The 24810-nt window shown below is 48.7% G+C and overlaps 1 protein-coding gene across 1 annotated transcript in view; it reads left to right on the forward strand.

The window, feature by feature from the left end:
- The window catches only part of LOC144947767 (tetratricopeptide repeat protein 39B-like), a 112607-nt gene that overhangs the window by 53247 nt on the left and 34550 nt on the right, over positions 1 to 24810 (forward strand). Inside the window, exons 3-9 of the mRNA XM_078877128.1 lie at positions 1073 to 1177; positions 2238 to 2369; positions 2910 to 2986; positions 19310 to 19377; positions 19468 to 19532; positions 21652 to 21754; positions 23146 to 23211. Of these exons, the coding sequence (XP_078733254.1) occupies positions 1073 to 1177; positions 2238 to 2369; positions 2910 to 2986; positions 19310 to 19377; positions 19468 to 19532; positions 21652 to 21754; positions 23146 to 23211 (616 nt within the window). The remainder of the gene's footprint in view (positions 1 to 1072; positions 1178 to 2237; positions 2370 to 2909; positions 2987 to 19309; positions 19378 to 19467; positions 19533 to 21651; positions 21755 to 23145; positions 23212 to 24810) is intronic.

Raw genomic sequence — 24810 nt, forward strand, 5'->3', positions numbered from 1 at the left:
ACCCTGTTGTTACTGCGCTACAGGGGCGCCCTAATGTATGTCTGTTGTTTAATGTTTTGAATTCCTCGACGCGTAGACGCCTACTCCCCCCCCTTACCTTGTTAATGCGTCTCAGACGCCCTAATAATTATCTAAATTGGATCCGGCATGTCACCCTTTTTCCAGCCGAGACGGCTGACTTTTTACATCGGGGGGGGGGGGGGTGATGTAATATGAGGATATATCCGGCTCACTGACGTATCACAACTCGTCATGGTGATTGGCTCTGCCGGTCCTGGTTTACAGCCAATGGGGGGAAGCCTGGGGGCATGGCCCTGACGTGATGGAAAGGTGACAGCTATAAGGATTGGTTCTGCTGGCTTTGGCCTCAGCCAATGGGGAGATGAGTCAGGGGCGTGGTCCCGGGAGCTGACGAGGGAGCCTGGAAGATTCGATGCAGGCTAACGAGGATTGGCGGAAACGTACCACGTGACCCGGGTATTAAATAGGGGTGGAGACGAACGACACGTGGTCAGAACGGGAACGAAGAGAGGAAGGGGGCCACGCGGGAGCGGGGCTCCGAGTTGCCACGTGGCAGTGTGTCTCTCTCTGTCTATCTGTCCCTCTCACGCTGCCTATCAGCAGCGTGAAGTAACTGTAACATAAGTTGAATAAAAGACCGATTCCAGAAGTCGTCTCAACGAGATTTATTACACATAGTTATTCCTGTATCCAGCTGTCAACCTCTAATGTTGTTCTCTCTTTGCTTTGCAAAATGCCAGTCTGTTATTGGAAGTCACTGCTAGTAAGTAAAACTCTGTATTATATAGTGCCATTCAAGCAAGTCTCACAGCGATTTTCAACACAATCCCAGTAAAAAGCCTTAACATTAAAATAAGAGTATAACAACCCTACGCAAACGAATATGCAAGAGAAAATAAATGTGTTTTCAGACGAGTCTTAAAAACCTCGACCGATGGAGCATCCCTAACGAACTGAGGTATGACATTCCACAAACGAGGCACCTGATTACTGAAAGCTCACCCATTGCTGTTGATGAATGTGGTGAGTTTGTCTATGTTTGTGCCTCCAGCCCATCCCACATGGATCTGGAGACCGGGATTGCAGAGTGCACACTCGTCCTCAACCTCTTTCTCAACAACAAGTTCTCTGAGGCCCTGGAGAAGCTGCAGCCTTGGTATCTGCTCTCACGCACGCTTGACCACGGGGGGAACCCTTGCGTACCCGAGTCGTGCTCACCAATGCACGAAACACCTACCGCCATTGGTTGATACATTTTCCGCATACTCGCTCACCCACGAATTGCGCTCTCTCACCGATGATTCACTCCGTCACTCTCCTATAAGATCGTGCTCACTCGTGCACAAGTCTCCCATATACGCTCACTCTCCTGTGAATTATGCCTACTCAGCTGGTGTACACACTCATCCACGTATATCCCTTTATCTCGGATTTGAAAAGAGCAGGCTATTTTGTGCCTGCTTCATGATCCAAATTTGCCAAATTAGAAAATTACATTGTAAATTACTCAATTGCGATTGCACATAATGGTCATCACCACCTACTGACAGACTATTGCCGACTTGCAGGGAAATTTTGAGTCGCCTCGTGCCACACCAGAACAGCTGTCATGGGAGGTCCCCTTCGAATGTGTGAGATGTGATGTAAGGCGCTTTTGATTTGCTGATGGTTGAAGCCATGCCATACAAATGCAAGGGTGATTACCGTTATTACCGTAGTCTTCCAGCAGTCACACACACACTGCCTATCTTGAGTGCATAATATGCATTCATAGAATTGGTCTTTTTTATAAATGCATTGTTTTTAATTTGGAGCTGCATTTGTATATTGATATTTTGCACACATATACATTGTATTGTGTTGGTTGTGTTGAAGATGGGTTGAACAGGAATGATGATGATGGTGGTGAATGATGGTAGGAGTGGTGGTGATGTGTACACGATAGGGGAGGGCTGGTTGCCGAAACAGACAGAGTGGTCTAAGTGATTCCAGCGACCGAGGGGAAGAGAAGACCGAAGGCTAAGTACGTGGATACTGTCAGGGCGGATGTTGGAAGTCACGTGTCGGCTGTGGGATCTGGCAAAGGGTAGAAAGCGTTGGTGAGGTGCAGTCGTGGCATCATCAGCTTGAGCCAAGAGTGACATCTCGATCTTGAACGGGGGGAGGGTGATGGGAGTGGTGGTGTTTGAAGGCTTTCCTTGTAATCGTGCGCGTAGGTCCCAGGACAGCATATACCATGCCCTGGGATACTGCACCATTCTTGGCCTACAGGCAAACATGACCTTCGACCCTCAGGACATCGCGAATGCCATCGGCTCCACCAAGGCATCTCTGGACGCTTGTCACAAGTAGGTCGGGCTGGTCACAAAGTTACTCGATGATGAAGGTTTATGCGCTCATCCTCTTTACATTGGCCCGTGCTTTTAAGGACAGAGTACCAATATGTAGAAGAAGTTTGTGTTAATGAGCCATTTGGTTGAAAGGCATTGGAAATGTTATTTTGTGATTTTATTGTTTAAAATAAAAGGCTTATTTGTGTTGAGTGAAGTAGTTGATTAAATCATAACTCCCACGTATGGCACGTTGTCATCTCGGGGAATACTCCTTGAATACACACCAGGTTATCGTTGGAAACTGCTGAATTTCAATTGCCATGATGTGCCTGGCTTTGTAGACCATAATATATTATTTTTAATTTTATTTTTCTACCTACGTGACTTTACCGAAAGAACCAAAGAGTATGAAAAAGCATTTGACTTGATAAAAATTGAAGCTCTCACAAACATGGCACAAAATAAAACATATTTAGAAATAATACTGTCTTTATAAAATGCAAGTCGCACTAAGGTTACATTTAGATAGAACCAACATGCATTTTTGTGTACTAGGTTTCGGAGAAAAGTGAGCATTGCGGAGTCTCTAAGCAGCTTTCTGAATCGACCAACGGCAGACCGCTGTACAGAGGGTGAGCATTACACGTGCGAACACGTATGGGTTTACTCTCTCACCACTTGCATCTCCTCAGTTGCGCTTAACTCTCCTGCCTGAGTCCATGTCACGTGGATGCCTGCTCTGTTTGTCCCTTGGTAACATCTCGCCACGGTGGCCATGGTGGCGAGATGTTATCTCCCTCGCTTGGTATGCAACAGATTGTGGTTTCGGTTCCAACCATCACGCCTATGTATTTGGAGTTTGCACATTCTTTCCATGGTCACGTGGATTTTTCTATAGTTCCTACGGTTTTTCACTTCACATTTCGAAATATGCGTTTAGATTATCTGGCTGTAACTATAAAATTCCACACGATAAGCGGCTTGATTGGCTTATGTGGAAAAAGAGACTTGATTAGTGGGCTTTGCCTGGTAAAAAAATAGTTTTTAGTTTAGATTAAAAAAGAATATATCTTTCAGTACCGACAAATAACAGCATCTTTTGAGGCCGCTGGCCCCCGAGGCCTCTCCCTGCTGGGCGCCGGCCGCAGGGGGTCCGCCGTCTCCCGATCCCTCGCTCGTGTGTGAACACCTGCTGCTGTGCTCATCGCTCGCGGGAGAAGGGCTGCCGCTCGCCGGCTCTCTTGCGGTTCGACGCTCCGGTGCGCCTGTCCTCGCAGCACTTTGACTCGTCACACGGACGTTCGATTAGCTGAACTGAAGAGACGACCGCCCCGGTGGCTGACTCGAGAAGCAAGAGACCTTCTCCCCTTTCTGCGGCCCCTTTTTATTGTTACCCACATCAAGATTATCCCTATGAGAGGGCTTCTGGGTGAAAACCTGTCAGCCAGGTGCTCTATGGGGGGGAAATCTGTGAGGGTGTGTTTATGTGGAGGGTGGTGAGGTGGAAGCAGTGCCGGCCCTGTCGCTTGGTGGTGGCGAGGTCGTAGATGGGGCGCCCGCAGAGTGGCTTCGCGGCGGTGGCATCACACATCCTTAGTTCTCTCCATTGCTGTGAGGCACTTCCAGTTGTGTTTAACTATGATGTGTCTGTAGAATAATAGTATTACTACTATGAGCCAAGAATGTCTGTGTGTAACACACGTGACGTCACTCCACATGCCGCACCCCCCCCCCCATCATTAATATTCATGAGCGCGTGGATTTTTACACTCACGCAGAAGAAGGTCGAGCGGAAAGATTTTTTTCGCAAATTCGCTTTAAGTTTCACGTTTCTTTATTGAAAGTGAATCTAATAAATAATTATATTCAGAAACAAAGTGGATTTGGAAAAGGATGCAAACTACAATTTTTAGATGTTTTAATCGAAAAGAGAGCAGATGGCTCAATGGGCCACTTTCTACAGGAAAGCAACCCAACTCCCACCACCATCCATCCCAGAAGAATTCCCTCATCAAAACTCTACACCATAGAGCTCGATGTATTTCCGATGATCATCACCTAGCCAGTGAACTGGAACATACACCAAGCTCTCAAGACAAATGTTTATTCAGACTACACAATCCATAAAGCTATCACCCCAACCGTTGGGAAAGAACCATCTGAGGACCCAATCAAAACCATCACCTTGCCATACATAGCAGGGGTCACCAAAATATTTCGAAAATCATGAGCAAACACAAGATCCAGGTTAGATTTAACACAGTACGTAAATTCGTGATCTGATCCCATCTGTGAAGGATGTGATCCCTGACATGCAATATCCCAGCGTCTACAAACTAAGCTGTGTTTGCGGCAGTAGTTACATTGGGGAAACTAAGCGACATGTCTCGGACCGTGTTCGTGAGCATAAGGCAGATCTAAAACCCGGTAGGACCATTGTTTTAATGTGGTTGGCGCACGAAATTGATTTCTCTAAGACAAAGGTACTTTGCAACCCACTGGCTATCAACAAAGATTCGTTCATTAAGCCATCCATCAATACAGACATAGACACAAATTTTAACAGATAAGATGGGTACAAACTCTGCAATCACTGGAAGGATGTTGTCAACCAGTTTAAGTCATAACTGGCTGTCATTTTTCCATTTTAGCACTGCCGTTGCTCACCAGTTTTTTAACCCCTCACATTAACATAACCTCCGCTCTACATGCGGTGTCCTAGCGTTTTTTTCATCCCTCAGATTAACATAAGCTCCTCCTCCAATGCTGCTGACACTTGGGCTACGCCAATTTTAAACCTTTATAAACAGTTTGCCTTTAGAGGCTAACCCCTCTTTTTTTCTCCATATGATGACGACCGCTCGTGTTGCGATTGAAACATCGTAGTTTTTTGTAAAAAAAATGTAACCTATCTACGGGAGTTTACCAAAAGACCCAAAGAATAATTACAACTAGCATCATCAGGCGGACAGCCAGAGTTGTGGAGAAATCCTCCTGTCTTAAATAGAGGGATAAATCGGATGTCGTCACATGTGAGCCAATCAGGTGTGAAGGCCAGAGGGTGGGGGGGGGGGGGTTTAAAGTATCTTTACCTATAAATCTCATTTTTTGTCTGTCTGTCTGTCTGTGTGTGTGTGCGCACGTTTGTGAGGTATTTGACTCTCAAACGTTGAGGTTTACATAAAAAAGTATGGCTAGGTGCCACGCCGTAAGCCCCGCGGTGAGCAAGCGCTATTCCTTTTTCACATCCGTCAACTTTTAAGTACTTTATTTGGCGATTTTGTGCAGTTTCCGTTTATTTATTTAAAACGCCACTCGGCTGACCGAGGGTTGCCCTTGGCAACGCACACGCGTCATTGGTGGAGGGGGAATTCTCTTTCACCTTCAAAATGCAAATCAACGCTGAGGTAAATTTTTCAAAGTTTAATGTCCCCCCCCCCCACCCCGATGCGTGCAGTTACTACTATACAGTCGGTTGATATTAATATTATCGCGTTTACATAGTATTATTGTAGCGCGGGCAGGGGGATGGTGGGGGCAGGGGTAGCGGCCCAGCCCCAAGCCTGCCAAGGTGCCACCTCGGCCGGCTGGGCAATCTAGGCGAGGCCGGGGGCTCTGCACGTACATAGAAAACTATTATTTAACTATTATTTAAAAAATACGTTTGGAAATATTCAACTATTAATGTTTGTGTGTAGACTAATATTTAAAATTAAATTAAATGCAAAATATTACCATATGATTGTGTGTTTTTATGAAGCTGCGCCAGTCTACTGGCAGTCTGTCATGTGGCCTTTTGCCTGCCTATTAATTCAAGTCAGTGCACTGGCAGTCTATTATCTACACTATATGCATTGCTACTGGCCAGGGTGAGTGTATGCCAGTCTATAATCTGTTGCCTGCTTTTTTACCTTGCTCAGTGTACTGCCAGTCTTTCATGTAGACTGTATCCTGCTTTTTAAGCTGCTGACCGTATTGCCAGCTTATTATGTCGACTTTAGCAATGCTTAGGTCATTGAGTCAGTGTACTGCCAGTCTATAATTTAGACTGTAGCCCGCTTATTAACTTAAGTGTGCGTACTGCTGCTCTATAATGTAGACTTATTCTAGCTTCAATGCATTTCTATTGTTTGGTTTGCTCACGTCACGCTATTTACTGATATGTAGTACTGCGATGCTGATTTTTATGTTATACTGTTAAATACGTTGTACTTAGCTACAGCCGATTTTTTTTCATCTATCATTTTGTTACATTTGTGGGAAAATCAACCATTGGCGTACTGCACCTTTTCTTTCGACCCAAGCAGGGAGCACGCAGGGAGTTTCAATGTCCCAACTTTTGTTGAGCTTGCTGTTCTTTTGGTGGGTGAGGAACATGGTAAGAGAGACATTGTGCTTCGATACCAAGACAACACCATCAAACTTCCCTGACACAACCAGAGCATATGATGCCCTACAATACCCAATTTTACTGTGGCAAGCCCAAGATGGCTACCATGTCCAGATTCCTAAAATGATAATTATCAAAGCTACAGGACAAAGACATCCTCACATAACTGTCTCCTCTAAAGACTTCCATTCCTTCATGATCATGGACAGAGGAGGAAACCACATATTACGCTGCGCAAACCTCTTTCACCAGTATGTTGTTGATGAGTATGCCAAAATTGAGAGTGAGCGTCTTCTTTACGTGTTGAACAGTACGCTTATCTCTGGGATGCAATCAATGCTGACGGAAATGCAAACGCTCAGAATGTGGGCAGATTCCTTTTGTTTGCCTTCATCCTTCACAGCTGGACCAAGATACATGCATGATAAGACTCAGGATGCCATGACATACAACAGCCAATATGGCAGGCCCGATCTCTTATCACCTTCACTTGCAATCCGAAATGGAAAGAGATCCAGGTTTAGCTTTATCCAAACCAAAAAGCCAACAGACACACATGACATCTTAGCAAGGGTCTTTAAACTCAAAGTTGATGACCTCATGATGCTTATTACGACTAACGAAGGCGGCGTCTTTGGAAAGACAAGCAGTAACTTGCATACCATTGAGTGCCAAAAATGTCGTCTTCCTCATGCTCACATTTTGCTATGGATGAGGGAAAAAATTCACGCAAGTGACATTGACACATTTATCAGTGCTGAGTTACCTGACCCCCATCAAGACCCTGCCCTTTTTATGTGGTCTGCAAGCAAATGGTCTATGGCCCATGTGGGCAGTTCAATCCAAATTCGCCATATATGTGTAATAGAGTTCACGACTTTTGGACGCCGGAGTTGGAGGCACACGGGTTTTATTCACACAGCACGGTTCTGGCATACAACACTAGAGGGGGTGTCGGCCCCCTCACCCGGCTAGCTGGGGATACACGCGCTAGCTACTTCCTAGCCTGCCTCCTAGTCCTCCTCTAACGGGCTAGGGGAGGCTATCTGGCCCGACACTGGTAAGTCGGGCCCGGTACCCCGAGTCCCAGACCAGCGCTGACAAGAGCACCGGCTCTGGATCTCGGGACCATGCCGCTGGCTCGGTCCTGTTCGGCCCTGATAAGGACGGCGAACCAGGGGAGTCCAGCGCTCTAGCTAAGACGTCTTCAGTCTTCACTGGTTAGCTTAACAAGAACCCCGAGCCCTTCGATACATCCCCTTTTATACCCAACCCCCCGCTGAGGGGTGGGGCCCCCCCGGGGTGCCTGGCGCGGACGTCGTAGAGAGCACCTCCCCGTGCACTCACGTAGCCCCGCCCACTGTGTTTGTTTGCCATAAGCTGCCATGCATAATGGGCTCTCTCTCTAACACCCCTACATCACCCCTCCCCCCCGCATAGCTTGCAGCCGTCCCGGCTGCCAACATACAAAAAAAATGACAATAAAAGCGCATTTACCCCCTGACCGCGCGTGTGCCTCACTATTTTTCAACAATAACAAGAACAACAACAAGAACACAACAAGAACGCAACAGCGAGAAGAGAAAACAACCCGACGCACCCCCCCCGAATAAATATGAATTCCGTAAAAACAGCCTATATACAATTTGCAGGGAACCCACCACACACACAACACATGGCGAACCCAACATATGTACATCCAATGAGCCGGGAACACACCACCCACACAACACACAATGAACACAACCTATGTACACATCTTCCGGCCTCACAACAGTCTGCGCATTTTAGCGCGCATCCTTGCAGCGGGCCCCTCACACGGGGTAACCCCAGGTGGCGGACCGTCAAGTGGCAACTGTCCGTCTCGGAGTGAGTCCTCATCCGACGCCGCGTGACCCTTGGCATCCCCAGGAGGGGTGATCGGGCGTGAGCCCGTCACTCCTGATGCACCTGGAGGTGGCACAGCCGGCAAGGCGTTAGGTGAGAGCGACGGAGACGGACCCAGTGAGTCGGTCGACCCCCCACATGTTTGGCCACGCGTGTGTGAAGTGGGGATGTGTACCGCAACGAAGGGTTTTAATCTAGAGGGGTGCACGAACCACCGCCGCTTCCCCCATTTGATGCGCACGCACTGCGGTCGCAAAACCTCGACCACCTCCACAGGGCCCCGCCACGGCCGCACCAGCTTAGAGGAGGTAGCAAGTGGCACCTGGGGACAGTGCAGCCATGCCTTGTCCCCCGGCTTCCACTGCGGCATGTGCGCCCGACCCAGTCTGAGTCGCTCATTCGCTTTCTGACGGCGGTCAGAGTTTTGCATGGCAGCATCCCGTGCCTCAGTTAATTTGGCCAGATTAAATTTTACATGGTCAGCCAATTTAGTTTTACTCTGCGGCGCGGGGATCTGCAGCTGGGCACGAACAGGCGGGTCAGGTTCGCGGCCGTACATGAGGTAGAAGGGGGAAAATCCCGTAGCTGCATCGGGGGCCATTCGGTATGCCGCCAAGACCCCTTGAATTTGCAGGTCCCAATCGGTCTGTGAGTCCGAAACCTACTGTGACAACATTGACGTGATGGTGCGATGCAGACGCTCGACCATCCCGTCAGTTTGCGGGTGATACGGGGAGGTACGAATTTTCTTCGTGCCCAGGAGCTCACAGACTTGTTGGAGTAGTTTGCCGGAAAAATTTCTGCCCTGGTCGGTCAGCAGCCGCTCCGGAGCACCTTTGTCCAGGACATATCCCTGAACAAAGGCCTCCACGATGGCTGCTGCCGACTGATTGGCAAGGGGCCAGGCCATAGGCCAGCGCGTAAAATACTCCACACCAGTCAACAAATATCTATTGCCCCTGGGGGTGGCGGGGAATGGGCCCAAAATATCCAGCGCGACAAGCTCATTTATTCTGGACACTTTGATTGATTGCAAGGGTGGGTTAGACTCCCGTGCCGGCGGTTTTCGTTGCGCGCACCGAGGGCATGACCCCAATAAATCCCCGACATCCCTCGTCATGCCTGGCCAAAAAAAATCAAGTTGGAGCAAGGCGAGGGTCTTTTGGGTCCCCAGGTGTAGGAGGCGCTCGTGAGCGGCCCACACCACCTTGCCCCGCAACCCAGAAGGGACCACCAGCCGGTGTCGATGGGATTTCCCGTCCCAATGCATCAGCAGACCTTGCACCATCTCCCATGCGTCGGCATCACACCTCCCCCGAGCAGCACCCCCGACGCGACGACGCCACCCGAGGAGGGAGGTATCCTCCATCTGGAGGCGCCCCCATTCAGTGACGGGCAACCCCAACAGGGAATCTTTTCCCTGTTGTGCGATCGAATTAGTAATCAATGTTTCGTCGTCATCGGCGGCCGCCAAGACCGGAACCGATATGTCCCCCGGAGGCCTGCAATGTCCAGACCCCAGGAGGCATGCACATTCGGAGGTGGTTGGCATGCGCGACAGAGCGTCCGCATTGGTGTGGCGAACGCCCTTACGGTAGGTGGTTTCAAAATCACAGTCCTGGAGAATCTCCAACCATCGAGACAATTGTCCCGATGGTTGTTGAACTCGCAGGGCCTACTGTAGTGCCGCATGATCTGTGCGGACGGTGAAATGCCGACCGTACAGATATGGGCGATACTGTTGGATGAAATAGACAATTGCCAACAGTTCCCGACGGGTGACACAATATCTTTGCTCCGCAGGAGACAACACCCGACTACCGTACGCGACCACCCGTTCCACGCCGTCAACCACCTGGGAAAGCACGCCCCCAATACCCGTGTTGCTCGCATCGGTGTCAAGCAAAAAGGGCTTAGAAAAATCGGGGTAAACCAAGGGAGGAGCTTTCACCAGAGCGTCCCGAAGGGAGCGGAAAGCAGCTTCCTCCTCCTGTCCCCAGTGGAACCGAACCCCTTTTGACGTTAAAGCGTGTAGGGGTTTCGCAATCGTCGCAAAATCCGCGACAAACCATCGGTAATAGGACGCGAAGCCAATGAAACTCCTGACCTCTCCCACCGAGGTGGGAGTCGGCCAGGAGCTGACGCACTGCGTTTTGGCGGGATCGGTAGCAATACCTGAGCGTCCCACGATGTGTCCCAAATAATGCACCGATTCGCGTAACAGATGACATTATTGGGGTTTGAATTTCAAATTAGCAGCCCGCATCTTTTGGAAAACCGCCCGCAACCTCTGGAGATGTTCGTCAAATGTTTTACTAAAGACGATAACGTCATCCAAATAAATCAAGCACGAGTCCCATTGCAATCCAGCCAAAACTAATTCCATCAAACGCTGGAAAGTTGCCGGCGCTGAGTGGAGTCCCATCGGCAACCGGTTGAATTGGAACAGGCCGTGCGGTGTACGGAAAGCAGTTTTAGGCTTTGAATCATCGTCCAGAGGAAGCTGCCAGAATCCCGAAAGTAAATCCAATGTGGAGAAGAATCGCGCTCCCGCCAAGGCGTCAAGCGATTCGTCCATCCGTGGGAGCGGGTATGCGTCGGCCACCAAAATTTTGTTAAGGCGCCGAAAATCAACGCAAAACCGCAACGAGCCATCCTGTTTCTTAACTAGGACGATCGGCGCTCCCCAAGGGCTGGTGGAAGGAGAAATGATGTCGGCGGCTAACATGTCATCAACAGCCGATTTGACATGGTCCTTTTCGGCGGGACTTAACCGAAAAGGATTCTGGCGTATTGGCGCGCTGTCACCCGTATCAATATGGTGACGCAGCAGATGAGTGCAGCCCAAATCGTATTTGTCCCGACTGAAAACGTCGGAAAATTCCCGCAGTAGTGTTTTAAGCTGTTGACGCTCTGAATTTGACAGGTCCGTCGATCCCGCACAAAGCGCCTCGAGCCACCCTTCATCGCTGTCCGAATGTGGTCGCGGCGCAGGGACAGCGCTCACGTGATTCGCGACGGGTTCCTCACAGGGCACCGGCGTTGCGTGAGCTAGCACGGTCCCCTGTGGGACCACCACCGTCTGCGAGCCCACATTGAGGACCGCGATGAAGGGGTCTCCGTCCCCTCTTACTATGGTCTGGGCCGGAAGTAAATGAGGTCCACTAACCCCGGCCCTAGACGGCCCCAGCAGAACCCCCTGGGCCCCAATGCCCTTAGCGAAGGGCCGCCGAAGTTTCAAAGGAATCAACATTTGTGCCCCCAGAGGAACGCGCACCGTTCTATCTACGAACGCCGGCACCGTCGCGAACGCCGTCCGACTCGTAACGGGGGATGTCAGAAATGCCATGCGTCGGCCCAATGGGAGCTCAATGCATCCCTGGTCGATTAATATCCTAATCGGCATTTTGGCCAGGAAGTCTGTCCCCAGCAGGCACGGAACCGCCAGCGAGGAGGAAACAAAAATCGGCCCAGACAATTTAATATCCCCGATACAAATTTTGGCTCGAATTTGTCCAATGATGCCAAGTTAGCCCCCATTAGCAGCATAGAATGGCACGTTAACGGGCATCAAAGGACGGCTCTGGACAGGGAGAATATTGGAAATCAATTCCGAAATAATGGTCGCCGATGCTCCCGTATCGACCAGAATGCGCACCTCAACCCCGTCGATGTGCCCCACAACGGCAGACGACCCCGATGATGCGGCTACAACACGATGGGCCAACACAGACCACTGGCTGGGTTCGATATGAGTACCCAGAGTGGTGCGTGTTGGTGCGATGGTGCGCGATATCGACCCCCCATTCGCTGCGGTGTTTGAGTGTGTGACGGGCGTGTGCGTGGGCCAAACATGAGGGGTGCCGCGACTCGCTGGGTTATGATGACGGAGCTTGGGAAGAGGGCCGGCGTCCCGTCGAGGTGTCGTCCCCCGCTGCCGAGGAGAGCGGCACCCCGAGGCGACATGGCCCCGGATGCCGCAGTTGTAACAGCGCGGGAGCGCTGGCGAAGACGATGGATGGTCGAGATGGCCCGAACCGCCCCGGTCCGCCCGTACTCCCGCTCCCTGCTGCCGTTGAAGGTCGATGGCGCAAATCTCTTCCGCCGGGAGGGTGGCTGCAGCCACGGCACGCCCGCTCGCCGCCTTGCTGGCCTTCCGTCGTTGCGCGAGCAGGTTTGCGTGGAGGAGTCGTGCCACTTGGAGGGAGCACATCTCCGCGTCGTCTTGTGCGACGATGACGATATCCAAGTCGTCCGCCAGCAGGAATATCTTTTCCGTGACCATGGCGTCGACACCTTCGATGTCCATCCGTGGAAAGGCCGCCTTCGCCAGTGCCAGGAGGCTTGTGCGGTACGCCAGGGGCGACTCCTTTGCCCCCCGCTGGCGATCGTAAAAGAGTTGGCGACAGTCCGACGGCGGACCGTAGACCGCAGCCAGCAGCTGCATCGCCGTCTGCAGCGTGGAGCGCCTCTCCTTCGGTGCCGATGTTAGAGTGGCAAGGGCGTCGCTGTCGAGGAGTGCCGGCAGCGCGCGGAGAGCCTCGGCGTCCGTCCACTGCGCCATTTCCTGGTGAGCGAGGAAGCGCCGCTGGAAGCCGCCCCAGTCGCCTTCCTCGCCCACAAATTCTTTGAGTGGAGGTAGCCGCTGATGTAACGCAGCGGCTGCCGCGGAAGGTCGCACTCCCCCGTCTCCCCCACCCGGCTGTGCCGCGACTCCGTCTCCCCCACCCAGCTGTGCCGCGGCTCGAACAACCGATGGCATCGCCGGTCGCACCCGTGGTGACGTGCCGTCCGTTGGTGATGACGCTGCAGGTACTGTATGCCCGCCGTTGGACTCGATGCTCAACCCGGCCACGCCCTCAACAGCAGCTGCGGCGATGGCGGGATTTTTAAAGTGGTGCTCCGTCGAAATGGCGGGAAGGCGCTGTGGTCGCCGGCTGCCGTCGCCCCGTGGCGGTCCAGCAGCCCCCAACTGTGTGATCTGGTCCAGCATGGCGGCAGCGGCGTACAGCAGCTTAGCGTGCGCCTGCCTCAGCCCCTCTGTCGACGGCTCTCCATTCTCCTGTTGCTGCGGTGTGGACGCATCCGACCCCGACTGCTCCGTGTTTTCTTCAGCTGTCCCGGGCTCCCCGACTGCAACGGTGTCCTCCCCCTCCGGTACCCTGACTCGAGCTGTCCGGCGCGTGTCCATGTTCGTAGATCTTTACTTCTGACACCAGATGTAATAGAGTTCACGACTCTTGGACGCCGGAGTTGGAGGCACACGGGTTTTATTCACACAGCACGGTTCTGGCATACAACACTAGACGGGGTGTCGGCCCCCTCACCCGGCTAGCTGGGGATACACGCGCTAGCTACTTCCTAGCCTGCCTCCTAGTCCTCTTCTAACTGGCTAGGGGAGGCTATCTGGCCCGACACTGGTAAGTCGGGCCCGGTACCCTGAGTCCCAGACCAGCGCTGACAAGAGCACCGGCTCTGGATCTCGGGACCACGCCGCTGGCTCGGTCCTGTTCGGCCCTGATAAGGACGGCGAACCAGGGGAGTCCAGGGCTCTAGCTAAGACGTCTTCAGTCTTCACTGGTTAGCTTAACAAGAACCCCGAGCCTTCCGATACATCCCCTTTTATACCCAACCCCCCGCTGAGGGGTGGGGCCCCCCCGGGGTGCCTGGCGCGGACGTCGTAGAGAGCACCTCCCCGTGCACTCACGTAGCCCCACCCACTGTGTTTGTTTGCCATAAGCTGCCATGCATAACGGGCTCTCTCTCTAACACCCCTACATATGCAAGACCGCAGGTGTACCAATAAGTATCCACGAAACTTCTTGAAAGACACTCAGTCGGGCCATGATGGCTATCCTCTATATCGTTGCAGAAATCCTGAGCATGGTGGATTTGAAACAATGCTCAGACCTGCCACTAACTCTCAAATGAAGGTTGACAACCGGTGGATCATTCCCTACTGCCCTCTTCTGTGCAAGATCTTCGAGGCACACTTTAATGTGGAATTCTGTGAAAGCCATAAAATATGTTTGCCAATACATCAACAAAGGCTCTGACATGGCTGTCTTTGCCTTACACAACAGAGCAGCAAAGTGTAGATAATAATAATAGTTAAATTTGTAACGCGCGCAAATTTGCAGACGTAGTGACCGCAACTCAGAGGCGCGGAGTCAAGCTCAGAGTCGCTGAAAAGCATAATTGTAGAGGTGAGTTTTTAAGTGTCTCTTGTAGGAGGTGATTGAGGTGATGCTGCGAATGTGCAGAGGGATATCGTTCCAGACTGTTGGGGCTGCCACTGAGAAACGGCGCATAGACATGACCATCCTGGATCTTGGTATCAAGAGGAGGTCGTGAGTCGCGCTGCGCAGGCATCTGCCATGTGCTGAGCTGCAAGTTGTCAATAATGAAGAAAGGTACAGCGGGCAGGCGGATATAAAGGCATTGTGGCAGAGGCAGGCGGTCTTGTATGTGACCCTACTGGCGATGGGTAGCCAGTTGAGAGCATGGAGACAAGCTAGTGAGTCGAGACGGGGATGAGTGTGGGCAATGACGACGCGTGCTAGGTTGTTTTGTAGTCTTTGAAGTTTCAAATGAGGTTAAACATGTTGTCTAAGGAAGATACATCAGCAGCAATGAGGCCATTTGGTGAATTCTTGGCTTCCCCATCCATGAGCGTTCCCCCACATTCATCCATTTGGCAGTTCACCTCGAAAATGGTCAACGCATCTACTTCACCGAAGGATATGCCCAACAACAGGTCTTGGCTCCACAAGATACCACCCTGATGGCGTTCTTTGTTTTGTGCCAAAGGGATCCATTTGCTGCCAACCTGCTCTACCATTAAGTTCCTCCTGCTATACATGAAGTGCTAAAAAAATGGAAGCGACGTGCTGCTCACGGTGATTCTGATGCCTTATGAAGAGTATACACAGTTCATCCCAACAATCAGGAGAGTGCTACTTTCTCCGAATGCTTCTCCATGTTGTCAAAGGGCCCAAATATTTCTAACACCTCAAAACGGATGATATTGGAGGGGGGCCACCGGTGGACGGGGGCCGCTGGGTGGTCACGTGGTATAGAGGAGCTCTCGGGAGCCTTCGAGAAAGGGCCAAAGAGATCGAGAAGGTTCGGCGGGGAGAGAGGCGGAGCCAGCCCCAGCCCGGGCCGATATAACGGGGGCCCGTGTGGGGCACGGGGTTCTTGACTGTTGGTGAGTGAAGATCCATGTCGGGTTGAAGAAGCCTCTAGCCACGTGGTCCGGGTCCCAGCTCTTGGTCCGGACCGGGATAGCGGGACCGTGTCTAGTTCTGCCATAGCATGGTTATATGGGCGTTCAACACCCGAGTGTAGGTTACGTGATGTGTTGAGTTGATGTAATAAATAGTGTTGTTCCCAAGACAACGTTTGTGACTCAGTTGGACTCACTACAGTAGTACAAGTACAAAGAAGGTAAACAAATCACCCAAACATCTATATACAGTGAGGGAAAAAAGTATTTGATCCCCTGCTGATTTTGTATGTTTGCCCACTGACAAAGAAATGATCAGTCTATAATTTTAATGGTAGGTTTATTTGAACAGTGAGAGACAGAATAACAACAACAAAATCCAGAAAAACGCATGTCCAAAATGTTATAAATTGATTTGCATTTTAATGAGGGAAATAAGTATTTGACCCATCTGCAAAACATGACTTAGTACTTGGTGGCAAAACTCTTGTTAGCAATCACAGAAGTTTCTTGTAGTTGGCCACCAGGTTTCCACACATCTCAGGAGGGATTTTGTCCCACTCCTCTTTGCAGTTCTTCTCCAAGTCATTAAGGTTTCGAGGCTGACGTTTGGCAATTCGAACTTTCAGCTCCCTCCACAGATTTTCTATGGGATTAAGGTCTGGAGACTGGCTAGGCCACTCCAGGATCTTAATGTGCTTCTTCTTGAGCCACTCCTTTGTTGCCTTGGCCGTGTGTTTTGGGTCATTGTCATGCTGGAATACCCATCCGCAACCCATTTTCAATGCCCTGGCTGAGGGAAGGAGGTTCTCACCCAAGATTTGACGGTACATGGCCCCGTCCATCGTCCCTTAGATGCGGTGAAGTTGTCCTGTCCCCTTAGCAGAAAAACACCCCCAAAGCATAATGTTTCCACCTCCATGTTTGACGGTGGGGATGGTGTTCTTGGGGTCATAGGCAGCATTCCTCCTCCTCCAAACATGGCGAGTTGAGTTGATGCCAAAGAGCTCCATTTTGGTCTCATCTAACTACAACACTGTCACCCAGTTGTCCTCTAAATCATTCAGATGTTCATTGGCAAACTTCATACGGGCATGTATATGTGCTTTCTCGAGCAGGGGGACCTTGCGGGCACTGCAGGATTTCAGTCCTTCACGGCATAGTGTGTTACCAACTGTTTTCTTGGTGACTATGGTCCCAGCTGCATTGAGATCATTGACAAGATCCTCCTGTGTAGTTCTGGGCTGATTCCTCACCGTTCTCATGATCATTGCAACTCCACGAGGTGAGATCTTGCATGGAGCCCCAGGCCGAGGGAGATTGACAGTTCTTTTGTGTTTCTTCAATTTGCGAATAATCGCACCAACTGTTGTCACCTCACCAAGCTGCTTGGCGATGGTCTTGTAGCCCATTCCAGCCTTGTTTAGGTCTACAATCTTGTCCCTGACATCCTTGTAGAGTTCTTTGGTCTTGGCTATGGTGGAGAGTTTTGAATCTGATTGATTGATTGCTTCTGTGAACATGTGTCTTTTATACAGGTGTAGGGGTGTTACGGGAGGGCGAACAAACACACAAGGGGTGGTTATGCCCGCACGCGGAAGGATGCTTACATCCACGTTCGCATCGGTTAGCCCTGGGGGGCTGTAACGGCATTGTGATCCCCCACGGCCCCACCTCTCGTGGGGGAGTTGCTATATAAGGCAGTGAGCCGGTGGGCTTGGGGTTCAGTATTCATCTTAACCAGCGAAGAGTGAAGACCGGCTAGATAGGCCCTGGGACTCCCCTGGATCGCTGTCCTTCTAAGGACCGACCAGGGCAAGCCAGTGGCGTGGCCCCGAGAGCCCAGAGCTGATGCTCTTGTAAGAGCCGGTCTGGTGGCTAAGGCTGCCGTGATCCTAGCTTGGCCAGAGCTGGATCAGCTAGCGTCCCCTAGCTCTCGAGTGGAGGACCTGGGAGTAGGCTAGCCGGGCTAGAGTTTGTGGGGTCTCCCTGTTAGACGGGTGAAGGGGCCGTTACCCCTTCAAGTGTTGTATACATTGGCCTATGCTGAGTGTAACATTATAATAAATAAGTGTGCCTCCGACTACGTCGTCTATGTCTCATTGAACCTACTACACAGGTAACAAGCACTCCCTGTAAGAGTGTGCTCCTAATCTCAGCTCGTTACCTGTATAAAAGACACCTGGGAGCCAGAAATCGTTCTGATTGAGAGGGGGTCAAATACTTATTTCCCTCATTAAAATGCAAATCAATTTATAACATTTTTGACATGCGTTTTTTTTATTTTTATGTTGTTATTCTGTCTCTCACTGTTCAAATAAACCTACCATTAAAATTATAGGCTGATCATTTCTTTGTCAGTGGGCAAACGTACAAAATCATCAGGGGATCAAATACTTTTTTCCCTCACTGTATATAAAGTTAATAGTTTTGTGTGTGTGTGCGCGTTTTTGCCAGCAAGTGCCTGTTGTATGTACCGTTTTTTTTGGAGTCCAGCGATTCCAGCGATTGATTTGATATGTCTCCATTTTATCATGTACTGCATCTGTATCATGTGAGAAAGGGCGTATGAGTATGCGCAACGTTGGTGCTCTTGTTGCACAACATTAATGGTTGACACCTCATCAATGTGGCTTTTATTTCACTATATACGATTATCACCTCTGTGACTTTTCTTTGATGACATACACTTTTAATTGTTTTCTCAAAATACCATCACCATTTACTGTATACAGCTCAGCTATAGTACATGGTGAGGGTATGTAACAACATCACACACTCGTGTACTATATCTGAGCTGTATACAGTAGATAGTATGATGTGTAATGTTTGGAACAACCTCATCCCTTGGGTCCGAATTACGGCCCCCCCAGTTAGTGCATAAAAATTACAATGGATATCCATTACAAGTTGGTCGCGAAAGCCAACGTGTTAAAAAAACATTCTATTGATTTTGATAATGTTTAAATGTTATGTAAAACGAATTATTACTGGCCAAGACTAATTCGTGAATCTATTGAAATTAGAAAAATAAATAACTTTGAACATGCTGACAGCTGCAGGCTTTTAGCATATCGTAATATAATTACAAAAAAAACCCCTCTGCTCTCTGCACATCTTTGGTTCACAGTGATGACGTCCTCTGACTATATTTGAGACCGAAATCAGGTAGATCTCTTCACAATTCTGGCAAAATCGCCCGATGATGCTGGATGTAATTGGCAGCGAAACATCATACTCAAATTGTAAATGTTGTCGATTTACCCTCCAACACACCAGTGGGCTGAAGTAGTAACTAATTGGCATGTTTTGTTTACGTGACAAACCTTACTGGTTGGCAGTGGCGGGTGGTGGCGTGTTAACACCCCTAACCCACAAAAAACCTTAATATGAATAAACTGTAAGTGATGAATAATCCGTGTCTTTGCATCTTTGTCTCTCAACCTTCAGAGGAGATGCATGCGGAGTTGTGTTATGCTGAGTGTTTACTCCAGAGAGCCGCACTCACGTTCATACAGGTAATGCACACACGCTTGCACGCACATACACAATTACTCAGGCACAGGTGAGCATTGGTACAGGTGCACATTTGCGTTTGTGCATTTCAGGATGAAAATCTCATTAGCTTCATACGTGGAGGTATGAAAATTCGGAACAGCTATCAGATCTACAGGTATGTGCAGCTACACATGTGTAATGCATTGGCCTATTTACTATATTGTCATCTTACACACCGCTTTAAATGATATACTGTTCAGTTCATAAAGGTTGGACTTTTTTCATAACGAAGTTAATGTCTGTTGCAATAAAATATTTAATCTGCACATTCCTAGCCCTTCCATAGATTAGCCACTCCCCCTTCCACCTCCTCTTGAACCCCCCACCCCCCCTCACGTGTTCATTTTGAAAAAAAAGTTCAGTGAACCTTTTAAAATCCCAATGGCAAGCTATATAAATAAGGACGTGGACCACCTGTAACACTGGACCACATGTTTATTGTTGGAATGTACACATGAAAGCAGGGATGCAAAAAAAACAGGTGCATTTGGATCTATACAGACAGACAAGTAAATGCTGATGGAATACCCATAGCGAGTCAGTGACTGCATGCTCCCACTGCCCGCAGTGTAGCTGCATGTCCACGCGTTTTCATCACCATGCGAGGGCAGGCATGTGCATCTATACCGTGAGCAATAGGCACGTAGCAAATGCGAGAAAACACTTTTAAGACACAGCTTCTGATGATGGAGAGATTGATCCTGTCCGAAAAGGGGCAGAGTCATTTTACTTTCTTTTCTCACCTCCGGCCAGAGTTTCCCACTGCAAAGGCATTTTTCAGTGCTACCGTCTTCACGTATAAATGCACCAGTTTGTGGACTCGAATCGGTTGGGAGGAAAGTTCAAGGTTTCAAGTTTATTGTGTTTAACCATCATGAGGCCTCCTTTGCCAGTAGCAAAATATAATAATAGGTTTTTTACCCTTTTTTCTGGCAACAAAACTGACACCTTTTTACAAGAAATCATGTTTGCATTAACCACAATACCTGTGGTCAGAATGGAAACAAAAAACAACTCTGATAATATATGCATTGTCCTTGAAATTGATTGGTCCACACCAGAGACAGCTTTTCTTAGAGCCCAGTCTCACATGGTGTTGGACCAGATGACACCAAAAGGCGCCTTTTGGCGTCATCTGGTCCAACACCGCAGGTATTGTGGTTAATGCAAACATGATTCCTTGTAAAAAGGTGTCAGTTTTGTTGCCAGAAAAAATGGTAAAAAACCTATTATTGTGTTTAATCAGGTGAGAACTCAAGAGACCAGTATAATCTCATTTACAAGAATTAACTGGGTCTCTATAATGACAAAGCTAAATCATAAAAATTAAGGACAGCGGCTTCACGTTTTACGCGTGTTTACGTAACGCTATTTTGAACTAGCTTGTTAAATGTACAGGTCACAGTGTACGTAATGCACTGCGAGCTAATTGTTAGTCAGGCAGCAAAGTTCAGTAGCGACGCCTCAGGTGCAATACGACAACCACAAGCGTGGGCAGCATCAGCTTCTCCTTCTCGAGCGCCAATTTGAAGGTCTTGTCCACGTGAGCCACCGCTCCCTACACCAAAAATCCACTAAAGCGCTTGCTGTTACATTTAGGCCAATGGACAGACCAAAACTTTGCGAAGGGGGACAGAAATAACGCTAAACAACACAAAGAAGATTGTAACAGCTATGCAATGTATTTATCGAATCGTGACCCCGAATTGTGACAGTCCTCGCATAATCTCTAAGGAGGGGTTGTGAATCATGAACACGTCTCTCATTTTGAATGCACTACTTTACCTGACCGAGCGTCACGGAGTGCTGTACGACTGGAAAGGACCGTAAACTGGGCGCCGAGCGGGGAAAGGGAACAGTTCTTCCCAAATCATCTTTATCATCACCATTGATATCATCATCATTGCAGGGAGCAGCATCAGCGTTTAACGCACTATTCTATAATCACAGTGCTTGAGTTTGTTTCCTGAAAACCATGATGCACAACGCCAGTTGTGTGAATATGGCCTTCGCCTCATATCAGCTTGGCTTAACTCTGTGTGCTATCTTGACATCAGCATGGGAGATGAGGTGGCAGCTGCCATTTGTGATGCTGGCAAAACCATCTTTTCATTTGTCACATACCGGCTTGAACAGATGCTCGCTAACATCTCTTGCACCCACAGTCTGTATGGCCAATTGCGTGTTTTCTGTTAAGGTTGCGTACTCATGTGTTTCTTTGGATGCGTGTGCAGGGCTTGCCAGCAGATACTGGATCAGAACAACAGAGCTCATCACAGTGTTAACTTTCCACACTTCCAAGGAGGAGTCAAACTGGGCATCGGGGCATTTAACCTGGTGATATTCCTTAGCACATCCCTTGTTTATGGTTCACCCTTTCTCTAGCAATCTCTTGGAGACGAACAGCAGCCTGCATTCACTACTCAATGTCAGTATTAGTACTGCAGTGCCGGGGCCAGGCAAGGTGCACTTTAAGGTAAAAGGTTTGCTGGTAGGTCACAATATAGACACAGGTGTTAAAGGTTAACATCATGAATGACAGATAACCTGCAATTCCTACTGAGTCAGCTCACTGTTTTAGCCAGAAGATGTTCTGCACATTGAGTGCTCCTGTTTTGAACCTCCACTGCTAGTGTTTGCCAGCAGCATGTCCTCTTAGCTGCAGAGGCCCCCTTATAAAATATAATCAGCCATATATTCCACCATGCGCTGTGCACCTTTAGCTGTGCCTCGTTGGTCAAGCAATGTCACGCATGCTGGCAGAGAGCACGCGGACTGCACCTGATCATGGGTGTTTCGCATAGGCTGCATCTTTGCATCATCTATCAACTGAGCCTTTAATTCGCCAAAGTACATAACACAAGCCCAATTCTTGTCAAGAGCTATAAAATCTCTTCATTAGGATATTGTGGAATTAATTTCCCTAATCTTTAATCCCTGCAGATATGCAGGACATTTATGAATATACGCTTGTAGAGCACATTCTTGGAAATGAAGAAAATATTTTATTTTATTTCTAACTACGTGATTTTACCTAAAGTCACGAAAGCTTCAAATCAAGAATGAAGAAAATGTTATTTAAATGTCATATCCTCTGTTGAACTAGAGGAAAGCCCAATGAGGTTATTCCTTTTAACAGTTGGTGTGGTTATGTAGCAATGGTACACACACACTCTTTTTCACGAGTAATTTTCATACTGCAACTCTGAGTCATGGCACCCACTGTAGTTCATATCTACAAATACATCCTACAGCAACACACTTGCAATCAATGTGGTGTGCAACCCATTTAAAATCCTGCATACAGCCATTAAAACTAAGCATTGACACTGCAAGCCCCAATAACAGCAACAGTCCTCTATTAAGTGACAGAGTGACGTCATCATAACACCTTTGCCAGGCAGGTACAATTTGCCGTCACCTGGAGTGGCATTATACACGGATGAGACAGACCCACATGTTACGAGCTATCAGATATACTTGCTTTGTTTTCTAACTTTTATGCATATATTTTTGTATGTTTAAGAGTAAATGGGAGTGCTTACAAAACCAAAGTGTGTACTGACGCTCTACCTGTGCGTCTCGGGTGACAACTTGTGTTCCTGCAAAAGCGGAGCTGGAGCTCAAAGTGCTCATGCACTTTTATTCACGGTCATTCCACGCACACATACAGCTGATGCACGGTATATTTTGCTTGTGTGACTCATTTGGCCAATGTATCTGTCCAGATGCTGTCCATGCTACCAAGTCGTGTATTGCGTCTCCTTGAGTTCATCGGATTCTCTGCCAACAAGGTGCAGTCTTGATCTTGTTATCCGTCTATTATCTGGCACAGCTGCTGTGTGCTTGTAGTTATGCAATTGTGTGTTAATGTATGGTTATATACAGTCTGCAGACCAAGGGGAAGACAGGACCCAAGGCCAGGGTGGAGGGATACTGTCATGGCACTGTCTCGGCCTCGTTGTGCGCTGCGTTGCACCGCTAGCTGAGTAGTTAACCTCACGTCCAATAAACCCTCGGAGCCAGGATGAACGTCCGACTCCAAACGTCATTTATTGAATTTAACGAGGTAAAACTGGTGAGAAAACAGCACAGATACAGCATCTGTTAATACCCGGAAACACCAACACAATGAATGAACACCACAGCATCATAACATTGTCTTAGATAACATGTTTCTCAACAATAGATCCTGGATGGACCAGGCACCTATATTACCACTGAATAGCTATACAAGCGCATAAGCTACTGTGTTACATAAAGGCACACTGTGTTATCATCACACTGCACCCCAGATGTACAGTACTACACATAACACTGCACTATGAATGAGACATTTTGTCATCCTTGCTCTCCAGATCGCAATATAGTTTACTTGGGTACAAGTTTGACTCGACTTATTAAATTACAAGTAACATTCACAATAAGGAAAGTTGCAGGCTTCGTTGTTAACTAGGCCTCGTATTTATCATAACAATTTAACAGCATTATAAAGGCATTTACATCATTATAACGGTCATTCTAACATTATAGCAGCATTGCCAATATAAGAACATAAACGAACTTACAGACAATGCTTCTTAAGGTCCCACAATGGACAATTGCGGCTGGCTTCACTGGGACGCGATGTGTGCCGCCATCTTGAATTATGTGTGTAATGGCCGACGCCCGCGTGGTTGAGCGCGAATCTTAAATCGCAACTTCCTGGTCACGTGACCAAAATTAGCATCAAAAACAGGAAATCCCTGTGTTCATACGCCCCCCCCCATCTGCTGTGAGGCAAAACTCCTGCCGTGAGGCAGAACAGGCACATTTCGTTGGTCATGTGTTTTACTGTGCAGCAGCTGCGGAATCTGTCGGAGGCCAGAAAGCATTGTTAAGGTGTCATGGCATCAACGGCTTTGCCTGTGGTGACATCTTCATATGATAGGGGTAGGACCTGTCATCCTCATTGTTGCATTCAGGGTCAGGTTTGACTCCGTACTTTTATTTTACATTGCAGTGAATGGTAGCTCATTTAGTAGCCGCAGGGATGATCTGAAAAAATTGCATTGCCTGCAATATGAAAAACATTCTTGCACATATGCAAGTTTCATGAGCTTAAGGGTGGATACGAATTATTGAACTGGTGAGTCGTTCCACGCCAAGCCCCTGTGTGTGTGCGTGGGGTGTAATGGGGGCCCGAGTACCACAACCAGGAAAACGGCAATAACACGGACGCGCTTAACGTAATTTCAGACCACCTCAATCACATTACATAAACTAATCCAAAATATTTATTTTTGCGTTGGATTGCGTACATATAAATGTGTCGTTAAAGCCGCCACCACCCGACAGCCAATTAGTAAGGTTTTTCACGTAAACAAAACATGCCAATTTGTTTAATTCAGTGC

Source organism: Lampetra fluviatilis, chromosome 46 (genome assembly GCF_964198595.1).
Source record: "Lampetra fluviatilis chromosome 46, kcLamFluv1.1, whole genome shotgun sequence".
Classification (NCBI taxonomy): Eukaryota; Metazoa; Chordata; class Hyperoartia; order Petromyzontiformes; family Petromyzontidae; genus Lampetra; species Lampetra fluviatilis.